We start from the raw sequence: 14,612 nt of genomic DNA on the forward strand, positions 1-14,612 counted from the left end.
CATCTCATACCAGCAATAACAGCAAAAGTTAAAAAATGCAGAGTATAAATGTTGGCAAGGATGTGGAGAGACTGGGACCCTCATACATTGCTGTTGGAAATGCAAAATGGCCCAACCACTCTGGAAAAGAGTAGGGCGCTTCCTCAGAAAGTTGGAAATAGAAATACCATATGATCCAGCAATTCCTCTACTTGGTATATATCCACAAGAAATACAATCAATAACACGAATAGCTATATGCACACCAATGTTCATAGCAGCATTATTCACAATAGCAAAAAGATGGAGACAACCTAAGTGCCCATCAATAGAAGAATAGATACACAAACTTTGGTACATACACACAATGGAATATTATTCTACCTTGAAGAATAACAAGGAAGCTGCAAGCCACTGAATAGTATCGATGAACCTTGAGGACATTAATGCTGAGTGAAATTAGTCAGTCACAAAAGCACAAATATTGCATGAGACCATTATTGTAAAAGTGTAAGTAAAGATACTTGAACCTTGTCCAGAACCTTCTGAGGAGGGACATTCCCACTAGAAAGACAAGCAGACCAACCTGGAACAGCTAGAGTGACAGAAGATTCATCTTCAAAGAAAGATCAGCAGGAAAATCCCAAAATAAAAATGTCAGTATGATTGGCTTCTACATGAATAAGCAAGTAATTTGCCTTGAAGCCATCAATTCTCTTCAGGAGAAATCCCCCTCTAAGACTGAAACTCAAAGGGAACACATGAACATGCATGTAAACTACTGGCAACCACATTGGTCTACTGGTGAGTGGAAAAGGGGGAAAGGCAGAAATGAAGAAATGGGCTGGGTTCAACCATGTTCCATAGACTCCTGTTGACCTGCTGATGAGAGAGGGAAGAGGAAGGGCTGGTTGGTCCAAAGTGTGGTGAGACCTGGGGACACCTGAGCCCATGGACAAGGACATAGCCACAGAGGGCTAGAGCTGATAGTGAAGCAGCCAGCTGATATGAAGTGAGAGGAGATGCACAAGAACACTCAAACTTGCAGATAATATCCATTTGGCCTAGCCTCAATAGCTTGATAATCAGTACTCTTACTAGAGGAAGATTTAAAAAAAAAAAAATTTTTTTTAATAAAGAAATTGAGGATAAATTGCTACAATTTGATGAACTTGACCTATACACCAACAGAGAGGGAAGGAGTCTTCACATCCAGTATCAATACTATCCCCTCTGTACACAGGGCAGATAGGGACGGGCAACTTAGATATTAGCTATCTAAAATGAGGGGACGATAAAGGCAAGAAGTGACTGGCTTACAAGGTTTCAAGAGGGAGTTTAGTTTAAGAGTGTGTGGGGTAAGAAAGAGTCCCTACTGAATAGTTTTCATCTTGTCTAGATAGGTCTGGTTAAAAGATTCTTATGATTCAACAGTGAGTAATAGTTATCATGACTAATTGCGACTGTCACAATTGTAAAAGTAGAAGTTTTGTATCAAAAACAGGGAGTAGTTAATCTTACAGTCCAGAAACAAAGGATCCCCCTAGGGCCATCAGCGGAGAAGAGCACAAGTGGAATGCGAGAATTTATCCAGAGAAGCAGCTACACCAGAGACAGAGGCAGAGATGGGGACATGGAGAGAGGGAGCAGCTGAAGGCTCTAGATTCGTGGGAAGAGAGAGACTAAGAGCTGGTGGCCAGGAGGCAGACTTACAGAATGTGCCCTTTGGTAGTGTAAATTATATATGCTTGAGTGTTTAAAATAAATAAATAAAAAGAGCTAAAGTGAATAGAGAGAAATACTGTTAGCTGACGGTACATGGAGGGGGCTATAATCATTGTAATGAAAAAAGGTGTATGATTTGTTGAATGTAAAACTGATGATCTGTCCTGTAAACTTTCACTCAATTCACAATAAAAACTTAAAAAAAAAGAAAAAGGAGGGCAGTACAAGAAAACGTATACTTCTCTACTTCTCTTGTATAGGTAGCCTTTACCCAAAAATGAGTGTGAGAAGAGAGTCCTTCATGTGTATATTCTTATCTCAGTGTGTTCTTGTGTTCCGTGTGTGAATATCACAAACAAAAGAATGTATATCTAAATGTTAGTAATAATCTTAGACGATGGGTTAGTAGTGACTTTCGTTTTCTTCTAGGTGATTTTCAATATTTGAGATTGAGTCAAAAATTATCTGCACACTGGCTATAATAAAATGTCTGTTCATGTCCACAATTGATGACAACACTCAACATGCACATGGAATGATTCTGTCAAACACAAGACCAATAGTGGATTATGTGGCAAGTCATTTGCCACATATGAAATATGGCTCTGCATATGAAATAATCTATGACAGATTTGGGTTTCGAAAAGTTTATACTTCTTCCAACACAGGTTTGCTTGCTTTTCTGGTAGTCTGTGTTATCCCTAATATTCTCCAACATTATAATTAAAATTCATTAATTCTTCTAGATACTTTCTTACTCATTGCCTCACTTTTACATGCAAATGCTGTTGCTGTTAAGTGCTGCTGAGTCGGTTTCGACTCATAGAAACACTGTACAGGTTTCCAACGAGTGGCTGGTGAGCTTGAACTGCTGAACTTGCAGTTCAAACTGACTTTGTAGTCCATGGTGCCACACCAGGACTCCATGCACATGAGGCTATTGAAAATGCCATGACTTGTTGTCAGGTGCACTTCAGTCCTCAAATTGATAGCTTTGCTCTTGAATACTTTAAAGAGGTCTTACGAAGCAGATTTGCCTAATGTAATATGTTATTTGATTTCTTCATTGCTGCTTCCGTTAGTGTTGTTGGCGGACCCAAGCAAAATGAAGTCTTTGACAACTCCAATATTTTCTCCACTTATCATGATGCTATTTATTGGTTGAATGATGAGGATTTTTGTTTTCTTTACATTGAGGTGCAATCCATACTGAAGATGGTGGTGTTTGATCTTCATCAATAAGTATTTTAAGTTCTCTTCCCTTTCAGCAAGCAAGGTTGTATCATCTGCATATCACAGGTTGTTAATGAGTCCTCCTCCAAATCTGAAGCCATGTTTTTCTTCATATAATCCAGCTTCTCGGATTATTTGCTCAGCCTATAGATTGAATAAGTATGGTGAAAGAATACAACCCTGGTGTACACCTTTCCTGATTTTAAACCATTCAGTGTTCCCTTGTTCTGTTAGAACAACTGCCTCTTGGTCTAAATACAGGTTCTTCATGAGTACAGGTAAGTGTTCTGGGATACTCATTCTCTACAGTGTTGTCCATATCTTGTCACAATTGAAAGCCTTTGCACAGTCAATAAAACATAGGTAAACATCTTTCTGTTATTCTCTGCTTTTAGTCAAGGTCTATCTGATGTCAGCAGTGATGTCCCTCATGCAACATCCTCATCTGAATCTGGTGTGAATATCTGGTAGTTCCTTCTCAATGAACTGTTGCAACCTCTTTTAAATTATCTTTAGCAAAATTTTACATGCCTGTGATAGTCATGATATTATCAGATAATTTTCACATTCCATTGAGTCACCTCTCTTTAGATTGGGCACAAGTATGCATCTCTGTATTACATCTGTTGGCCAGGTAAGTGAGTTTTAGATTTCTTGGCATAAATGAGTGAGTACCTCCAGTGCTGTCTCAGTTTGCTGAAAGATTTTAATTTGTATTCCATCAATTATTGGAGCCTTGTTTTTTGCCAATGCCTTCAGAGCAGCTTGAATCTTCCTTCAGTGCCCTTGTTTCTTGATCATATGCTACCTCTTGAAGTGGTTGAACATCAACCATTTCTGCAGTGATTCTGAATATATTTTCCATCTTCTTTTGATACTTTCTGCGTCGTTCAATATTTTGCCAAAAGAATCCTTCAGCGTTTCAAGTTGAAGTTTGAATTTTTATTTCAGCTCTTTCAACTCGAGAGATGCTGAGTATGTATTTCCCTTCTGGCTTTCTAACTCCTAATCTTTGCACATTTCATTATAACATTTGACTTTGTCTTCTGGAGACGACCTTTGAAATTTTCTGTTTGGCTCTTTTACCTCATTTCTTCAATTTGCTTTAGCATATCTATGCTGGATAGCAAATTACAGAGTCTCTTGTGACATACATTTTGGGCTTTAATTTTTTCCTTGTGTTTTTAACAAACTTTTGCTTTCTTCCTGTAGGATGTGTTTGATGTCATCCCACAATTATTTGGGTTTTCTGTCATTAGTGTCTAATGTATCAAATCTGTTCTTGATATGATCTCTAAATTCAGGTAAGACATGTTCAAGATCAAAGTTTAACTCTTATGTTGTTGTTGTTGTTGTCAGGTGCCATCGAGTCGGAACCGACTCATAGTGACCCCATGCACAGCAGAATGAAGCAATGTCTGATCCTGAGCCAACCTCACCATTGCTGCCACACATTAGTCCATCAATGCTGCCACCTAGCCAATCCATCTCATTGGGGGGTCTTCCTCTTTTTCTCTGACCCTCCATCATACCAAGCATGATATCCTTCTCCAGTGACTGTTCCCTCCTGACAATATGTCCAAAGTATGAGAGATGAAATTTATCCGTCTTGGCTTCAAAGGAACACTCTGGCTGCACTTCTTCCAAAACAGATCTTTTGGCTCTTTAATTTTCTACAGCTTTAGCTTGAATGCATATGAGCAATTGAATGCATATTCCACAGTCAGCCCCTGACGTTGATGTGGCTGATGATATTGATTCCCTCCCCACCCCTCTTTTCCCAATGACGGTGTCAGTTAAATTTCTGTGTATTCCATCTAGTCAAATCTATGTGTATTGTCACTTTTTATGTTGTTTTAAAAGGTATTTGCAACTCTTTTTTGTGGTACCAGGGAGGCTGCCGGCTGCTTCACTATGAAGCTGAACATTTCCTTCCCAGCCACTGGCTGCCAGAAACTCGTTGAAGTGGATGATGAATGCAAGCTTCGTACCTTTTATGATAAATGAATGGCCACAGAAGTTGCTGCTGACTCGCTGGGTGATGAGTGGAAGGGTTATGTTGTCCGCATCAGTGGTGTGAACAATAAGCAAAGTTTTCCCATGAAGCAGGGCATTTTGACCCACAGCTGTGTCCATCTGCTTCTAAGTTAGGGGCATTTCTGTTCTATAACAAGGAGAACTGGAAAAAGATAGTGCAAATCTGTCAGAGGTTGTATTGTGGATGCTAACTTGAGTGTTCTCAACTTGGTTATTATAAAAAAAGGAGAGAAAGATAATCCAGAACTGACAGACACAACTGTGCCTCATTACCTGGGGCCCAAGAAAGCTAGCAGGATCTGCAAACTTTTCAATCTTTCTTAAGAATATGATGATATCTGCCAGTATGTTGCAAGAAAAACCACTGAAAAATCCAGGACCCAAATGCCCAAGATTCAGCATCTTGTTTCTGCACGTGTCCTGCAACACAAACATTGGAGTATTGCTCTGAAGAAACAATGCACTAAGAAAAATAAGGCAGAGGCTGCAGAATACCCCAAGCTTTTGACCAAGAGGATGAATGAAGCCAAAGAAAAAGTCAGAAACAGATTGCCAAGAGACGGAGGCTGTCTTCTTTGAGTGCTTCTACCTTTAAGTCTGAGTCTAGTAAAAAATAAAATAGATTTCTATGTGTGACAAATAAACACACTCATATTAAATCTCCTTAAAAAAAAAAAAAAAGTATTTGCAGTAAATAGGACTCCTGGTTTGGCATATAAGATAAGTGTTCGAACACAAGGTTGAATTGAACCACAAGGTCAGTAGTTCAAATTCACCAATCACTCCTCTGAAACCCTATACAGGTCACTACGGGTCGGAACTGACTTGACAGTATATAATGACAACATTATGTGATCTCATGTATCATTTTTATTACCAAGGGCATATTTTCCAACTACTGATACTTCTTTGTTTCCAATGTTTACATTCTAATCACTAATAATTATCAAAACATCTTGATTGCATTTTTGCTCATTTCAGATTGAAGAACTTGGTAGAATTCTTCAATTTCATGTTCATTGGCTTTAGTGGTTGGCGTGTAAATTTGAACAATAGTGATATTAACTGGTCTTCCTTGTTGTTATTAAGTGATATTGAGCCAGTTTCGACCCATAGCGACCCTGTATATGGTTTCCAACAAGCAGCTGGTGTGCTTGAACTGCCGACCTTGTGGTTCAAATAGACTTTGGAGTCCATCACATTAACCCACAGCACCACACCAGGACTTCTGGTCTTCTGTGTAGGAGTGTAGATATTATCCTATCACAGACAGCATTACACTTGTAGATAGATTTTGAAATGTTCTTTTTGATGATGAATGTGATACCATTTCTCTCTAATTTATAATTTATGACATAGTAAACCATGTGATTGTCAGATTCAAAATGACCAGTGCCAGTCTATTTCAACTCACTAATGCTTAGGATAGTGATGTTTATGCGTTCCATTTCATTTTTAACAGCTTCCCATTTTCCTAGATTCATGCTTCATACATTCCATGTTCTAATTATTAATGGATGTTTACAGCTATTTCTTCGCATTTTGAGCTGTGCACTATCAGCAAATGAAGGTCACAAAGGCTTTATACCATAAAGATCACAAAATACTCTGTGTCTGGATACAGATAAACTTAGAATAGGCATCATCTCCTTGTTTTAGAATTGGGACTTGCAGAATGTCTTTGATTCTTGTCACTGTAATACTGTCTTTGATGTTTGTATAACAAATGAAAACAAATATTTTTGGAAATATAAATATCTCTACATTTCTCTGCATTTTATAAAATGTGGATTGTTGAAAAAATAAGAGATCTGGGGAAGACATTTAAAATTCCACATCTTTCAAATGCACTGTTGGCTGCAACACTGCTAGTATTAGCTACAATTACACTGTACTTGACATTGCCTTTACCCTTTTATGTAGCAGCATGTGTGTCTCCTGACCCACACAAGAGAAACAGGATAGAAAATAAGTCATTGCAAACGTAGCTTTGATGTTTATCCAGCCACACACTGTGATAGCACTTCCTCTTTTGAAGTGCTGATGTATAGAACAGGCTAGAAGGGCAAACAGCCTTGCCAACTCTCAGGCAGCAGGACTGCCACAAAAGCTAGTCCAGTTTTTAAAGGCAAATATTTCAATACAACATAGCTCACTTTTTGTGTTCTAGGTGAAGGATTCTATGTATGCTAATTGCACAAGGGGAAAAAATTGCTCATTCTCCTCTGAATTTCACTTTCTTTCTCTCTCCTTTTATTTTACTTTATTTATAGGAAAAACACTGGACTTCCAGTCACAAGGTCAATGGCTGAAACCTACTAGCTGCTCCTTGGAAACCTTATATAGGGTCACTGTGAGTTGGAACTTAATCAATGGCACATAGCAACAACAACAATAAAGACATATGCTTTAGGGGATAGAAATCTAAGCATATGAAACTCTCTAACCATTAAGTTACATGAATCTCCAGCATGGTAACAGGGACACACACTTATACAATGAGGCATCTCCCTCTCCTCTCCTGTCCTCTCCTGTCCTCTCCTTTCCTCTCCTCTCCTGTCCTCTCCTCTCCCGAGAAGTGAGGAAAGTTCATATGTATTAAAGGACCAAAATCCAAGCGTTACAGCCACTCTTCTCTTATACACATCTTCAAATTCAAATGGTCTTAGAATTGGAAACTCATTAAACAAATTGACTTTTTATATCATAGAATATATTTCCCTTAAAAAAACAAAAGACTTAAATGGTGAGAGAACTCGGTGCCTGTCTGGTGTAGCAAAACCCAATTTCTCAACTTAGTTCATTTACCAAGCCTTGGTCTAGAGGTCTCCTGTCTAATGCCAGATTCCTCCACCTCAGTTCTAGAATTCTGTCTTTACAGTTGCTCTCTTCCAAAGTATTAATGATAAGAAATTTTATGATTTAAATGAAAATAACTTTTATTATATAAGTTTTACACTTTTTTATATAAGCTCTTAGACGTTTAAAACACATACTCACAAACAGATAAACACAGATTAGGTACTCAGAATCTTAATCTTAGATAATTGCTAACTATGCTATGCCACACAAGTGTATTTTAAAGCTCTAGTAAATTCAAGTTTGTCTTTAAGCCAATGCCATTTTTTCACTAATAGATTGGACATTCTTTCCTTTGAGAAAATCAGGTAGCTTCTAGAACGTGAGTGTGTAGTTTTTATAAGATCGTTTCTATATTGCCCTAGTAACCAACTATTTTCATCTTAATATTTTATTTCCATAAACCATGAGTCCAAATTAGAGAAAAATATTTTACCGTAATTAAGAAGTAATATTTTCTTTTGTGCATTAATTTATAAAATATTCAAAAAATATTACAGCATTAATAGAGATTTTTAAGACTAATATTGTTATTTAGGAAGGTAAGTTTTTGTACTCATTATCAAGATCTTCTCAAAGTATATGTAATAATACTTTAATATGTAAGATCCTCTCAGATAAATTATAAATTAACATTGACAATTATGTACCAAATGATACCTGAAGTAAATGCCTTTGCAATCTAATTTATGAAAAATAATATAAATACAGAAACTTAAAATGCTATGATTTTCATATTTGATTGCTATTATTAAAAGAACATACTTACTCTTCCATGTAGATTTTCCTGAAAGAAAAGGGGGGAAAAAGTGAATTTATGTAAATCCACATATTTGGGGTACTATGCAAACATTATAAAACTTTTATTATTCTACAATGTAAACTAATAAGCAATTTTCATGAATCTGTTATAGAATTGGCTTGATTATTTTATAATCATGTCCCTAACATTTTCTCTTAGTTTTTTTTTTTTAATGCTTTATTTAATGTTAAAGATTTTTTATTTTTATTTCATGCTTTATTTAATGTTAAAGATTGTCTATTTAGATTGTTGTTGTTGTTGTTAAGTACCGTGGAGTCGGTTCTAACTCATAGTGACCCTGCACAGGGTTTCTGAGGCTGCAAATCTTTACAGGAGCAGAACACCTCATCTTCTCCCATGGAACTGCTGGTAGTTTCCAACTGCTGACTTTGAGGTTGGCAGCCCGACTCGTAACCACTACACTACCAGAGCTCCTTTTATTCAGATTATAGTTAGTAAATTTTGATAATTGGCAAATACATTGAATTGAAGTTTTTCTTAATGTTATTTAAAAAAAAGTTTTAACTAGCAGTAGGAGAAATCAAGATTACAAAAGAAATGCTTGATTGGCTTGCAGAAAACTATTATAATGTCTTTGTATTTGTTGTTGTTGTGAAGTGCTGTTGAGTCAGTTCCGACCCATAGTGACCCTGCATAGGGTTTCCAAGGAGTGACTGGTGAGCTTGAACCACCTAGCTTGTAGTTCAAACGGCTTTGCAGTCTTTGTATTTAGTTATACAAATTATAAACAGTTCACCTACTCAATAAAGTAATTGTTGCTAAAACCGTCACTAGGTATTGCTCCCTTATATTGGTTACCTTCACTGGGCTGCTAACCAATCTATCAGAGGTTTGAAGCCATGAACCATTCTGCAGGAGACAAATGTGGCAGTCTGCTTCCACAAAGTCTTACAGCTGTGGAATCCCTATGGGGCAGTTCTATTCTGTCCTAAAGGGCTGCTATGAGTCAGAATTCACCTGTTGGTACTGGTTTTGTTTTGAGATTGTAGCCTTCCCTGACTACCCTGAAAAAAAAAAAAAAAATGTTGTACCTGTCCTCCCTATACTCTTGATCACCATTGTCTGCTTTATTTCTTCTCATAGCACCTGTCACTTTCTAATATAGTCTATATCTTATTTAGTTAGCTGATTGCATATATCTCCTCTCTATAAGGGCAAGGTTTAATGCTTGCTTTGTTCACTGCTGTATCCCCAGTGTGGAAAAAGTGACCAGTACAATAAAAACCCAAACAAAACCATTGCATTCATTCATTAGCAATACAAAAGTGGTAAGTATTCAAGTTAAATTTAAGGAACAAAGGTGATAAGTGTTTTTTCTCTAAAAGATGTAAGTGGCTATTTGTTGTTAGGTGTGTAAGGTAACTTTAGCGACCCCCATATAGGGTTTCTGAGGCTATTAATCTTTGCAGGAGCAGAAAATCTCATCTTTTTCTTGTTGAGTGATTGGTTGGCTTGAACCATCAACCTTGTGGTTGGCAGTCCAGTCCAGTGTGCTTACTGGCACTTAACAACAACAATAAATACTCCATAATTGTGGAAAAGAGTGTTCTATATAAAGCACATTGTTTCCTCAGATATGAATGGAGCAGATGTTGCTGTCCAAAACTTCCTTGTTGGGATTCAACCTTTGACTTATGATGATTTTTTTCAATCAGCTGTTATCCAAGTTTTAGGTAATTATTATAAGTGCTGCTGATGAGCTCTTCTAAAGAATTGAAGCAAATTGCACCACCAACACTTGCCCTTCTGTGCATTTCCTTTAAGTTCACAATCTTTTCCTGGCTTCTATGTCCTTTGGAAGTATTACATTGCACCAATGCTCTATGGATCATATACCAGACAATTTTGGGAGAAAATTAGTACAAAAACAAAGTGATTTTCTATACAAACAAGCAGGTAAACAATGTAATCATTTGGAATCAAACATACTTTGAAGTCGAAAGGAAGAAAACACATTAAAAAGTCTGTTTCTATTTCATTTATTTCAGTCAAGAGTAAATATTGTAATATATAATACAGCATAATCATGTTAATGTAAGTATAACATTTTATAAAAAAGAATGTAGAGATTTCCTAGTAGAGGAAATCACAAGATACGGAGTAGTGACACTACATTATAATATGTTCCTTTATTTGCTCTAAATTTTAAAAAATTTCCTTTCAAGGGTATAACTTTCCAATTTAACTACAACCTAGAACAATTCAAGAAGGAGCAAGTTAAACTGTTTCCTTTTAACCTTTTATGGGATAAATTAATTTAATATATCTTCTACCCCACTTCCTATCCTCATGGGATTATTACAATTCAACTAACAATTAACAAAGGTTTTACTATGGCTATTCCTTGAATGAATTCCTGGTGTGGCACTGTAGGATCAGCACTGGACTTTGAGTCACAAGATCAGCAGTTCAAAACCACCAACTACTCCTCAGAAACCCTATACAGTGTCACTATGGGTCGGAACTGGCACTTAACAACAACAAAAACAACACTCCTAAAGTATCATAGTCTTTGTTCAAACATGATGCCACCAGACAAGGAACAGAAAGCATTTCCAAGGTGATTTTAGTTTTCACTTACACTAGCCCATTAGAATATGAAGAATTATAAAATTAGATAAATTGAGATCTATTACTTTAGGTTTTTCTCTGCATCTAGATGACTAGAAGTTTGAAGTTTTCCTGCTGAGGATGATGGTCTTGATTGTTGTTGTTGTTGTTAAGTGCCATCGAGTCGGTTCAGACCCACAGTGACCCTATATAGGGTTTCCAAGGGGTGACTGGTAGGTTTGAATCAACAATCTTACAATTCAAACTGACTTTGTGGTCTAGTGCATTATCCTGCAGCGTTACACCAGGAAGAATAAAATTATAAACGTATTTATAATAGCTAGACTTGACGTAAGAAATATATCTTCCCTCGATACAAAAAGTTAGCAAAGACCCTTCATTCTTTTTCTATTACAAAATAAACAGATTTTTAGAGCCTGTGAAACACAGAGGAGAATTGGGAGGTATTTATAATCAGAAACACAGAGACAGGATGCAGCAGACAGGCTATTCTAATTATAGCACTTGCATTTATAGTCACTCCATTTTTCACTTTTCATAATGGATCAGGGATCTTAAATAACCCCTAAAGAAACTAAGCCATTGGATCCTTAGCAAATAACTTTCATACATTTAGAGACTGTATTAAAATAACACTTCATGTTTATTTTATGGGTCGGAACCGACTTGATGGCACTTAACAACAACAACAACAATGGGATTCTGGATCACTAAGGAGTCTCACTAAGGTGCTCTGGTAGTGTAGTGGTTACGAATCGGGCTGCGAACCGCAAGTTCAGCAGTTGGAAACTACCAGCTGTTCCCCAGGAGAAAGATGAGGCTTTCTGCTCCCATAAAGATTTACAGCCTCAGAAGCCCTGTACAGGGTCCCTATGAGTCAGAACTGACTCCACAGCACATAACAACAAAGAGATTCTGTAAATATTCCTTGTTGAAGAAATAAAAACTTGAAGCTTTCTAATACATTGGCCAAAGATGCAGATGTGGTGTTTGTTTCTGGATTGTTTTATTCTTTTCTTTGTTTTTGTGCTGTTCGGTGCTGTTGAGTTGGTTTCAACTCCTAGTGATCCTATGTCCAACAGAGTGAAACACTGCCTGTTCCTGCACCAATCTGACAATTCTTGTTATGTTTGAGACCATTGTTATAGCCACGGTGTCAATCTATCTCATTAAAGTCTTCTCTTTTTCACTGACCTTCAACTTTTCCATGTCTGTTCTTCAGGCACTGTTCCCTCTTGATAATATATCCAAAGTACACAAACTGAAGTCTTGCCATTCTTATTTCTAAGGAACCTTCTGGCTGTACTTCCTTCAAAACAGATTTGTTTTTCTGGTGGCCGATACTATGCTTAATACTCTTCATGAACTCTGTAATTCAAAGGCATCAATTCTACTTCAGTCTTCCATATTCATTGTCCAGCTTTCACATGTATACAAGGCAACAAAACAACCATGGCTTGGTCAGATCCACCTTTTGTCTTCAAAGTAACATTTTTCCTTTATTTACTTTAATAAAAAGAGATCTTTTGCAGCAGATTTGCTCAATGTAATATGTCACTTGATTTCTTGGCTGCGTTCATGGACATTGATTGTGGATCCAAACAGAATGAATTCCTTGACAACTTTAATATTTTCTCTGTTTATCAAATGTTGCTTATTGGTCCAGCTGTGAGAAAGTTTATTTTCTTTATGATAAGGTAAACTCCATACTGAATACTGTAGTTTTTGCTCTCTAAGAGCTTCAAGTCTTCTTCAGTTTCAGCATCTGTACATTGTAGGTTGTTTATGAGTCTTTCTCCAGTCCTGATGTCACATTCTTCTTCATGTAGTCCAGCTTCTCAGAATATTTTCTTAGCATATAGATTGAATATATAAAGTGAAAAGGTACAACCCACAGTTTACCCTTGCTCTGTTTGAACAACTGGCTCTTAGTCAATATACAGGTCTGCATAAGCACAACTAAGTATTCTGGAATTCTCATTCTTTGCAATATTATCCATAGTTTGTTATGATCCACGTGGTTGAATGTCTTTGCATAGTCAATAAAACACAGATAAACATCTACTTTGGTTTCAGCCAAGATCTTTTTATATCAGCAATGATATCCCTCATCCCAAGTCCTTTCTAAATCTACCTTGAATTTTTCATAGTTTCCAGTCAATGTATGTATGGCTGCAACCATTTTTAAACTACCTTCAGCAAAATTTCACTTGTGTGTGATGTTAATTCTATTATTTGACCATTTCCACTTTCTGTTGGATCACCTTTCTTTGTAATGGAAAGAACTATGAATCTCTTCCAGTCCGTTGGTTGGTCATGTAGCTGTCTTCCAAATTTCTTGGCATAGACCAAGTAAGCACCTCCATCTCGGCATCTGCTTGTTGAAACACTGGTATCCTGTCAAATTTATCTTGGGATTTCTTAGGTTTTTTGGCAAAGCCTTCATTTCAACTTGGACTATACCACTGGTTCTTGATCATATGCCATCTCTGGTAATTGCTGAACATTGACCAGTTGTTTTTGGTACCGTGATTCTGTGTATTCCTTCCATCTTTTTCTTTCTTTTTTTCCTTAAGTTTTTATTGTGAATTGAGTGATAGTTTACAAGGGAGAACATTAGTTTTACACTCATTCTATCGTATTTTGTTTCATTGCAATGATTACAATCCCCTCCACAAATCATCATTCAACAGTATTTGCTTCTATTCCCTCTGTTTTTTTTTTTTGGATGTACACCAAAACACTCAGAAATATACAATCATTCAGCACACAGCCCCTCTCCCTCCATGAGTCTAGAGTACCCAGCTGCTTCATCTCTCCATGTCATCATCTCTTTCTCCATATCTGGTGTCACTGCTTCTCTGAATAGGGTCACACACTCCGCTCCTCCTCTTCTCCCTTGATGGTCCCAGGGTCCTCCACTCCTGGACTGCAAGATCAACCATTCTTCCCTTTTTACTACAAAACCTCCACCTTTACAGATGTGACAATTGCCATCTGTCATGATAAAAATTGCTATTGAATCATGAGTCTTATCCCCATCTCCTTTTACCAGCCTCTTCTAGACAGGATGAAAACCACACAGTGGATATTCTACCTTCCCCCACACACTCTGAGACTAAAATCCTTCTTGAAAACTTGAAAGCCAGTCACTTCATGCCTTTATAGCCCCCAGATTTTAGGTAGCCAATGTCTAAGTTGCTCATCCCTATCAACCCTGTGTAATGAGGGGATGGGAATGATTCTTGCTGTGAAGATTCCTTCCCTCTTAGATGGTATTTTAAGCAACTACATCCATAAGTATAGGTCAAGTTCATCAAATTGTAGCAATTTATACTTGTCATCTTTATGTAATATGAATGTGTATATATATTTGGATGTAATA

General features: G+C 37.0%; 1 protein-coding gene across 1 annotated transcript in view; it reads right to left on the minus strand.

Moving 5' to 3' along the window:
* Positions 1 to 14,612, minus strand: part of ARHGEF38 (Rho guanine nucleotide exchange factor (GEF) 38) — a 193,392-nt gene that overhangs the window by 56,047 nt on the left and 122,733 nt on the right. Inside the window, exon 5 of the mRNA XM_006874555.1 lies at positions 8,603 to 8,620. Coding sequence (XP_006874617.1) covers positions 8,603 to 8,620 — 18 coding nt within the window. The remainder of the gene's footprint in view (positions 1 to 8,602; positions 8,621 to 14,612) is intronic.

This window comes from Chrysochloris asiatica, unplaced genomic scaffold (assembly GCF_000296735.1).
Source record: "Chrysochloris asiatica unplaced genomic scaffold, ChrAsi1.0 scaffold00285, whole genome shotgun sequence".
Taxonomy (NCBI): domain Eukaryota; kingdom Metazoa; phylum Chordata; class Mammalia; order Afrosoricida; family Chrysochloridae; genus Chrysochloris; species Chrysochloris asiatica.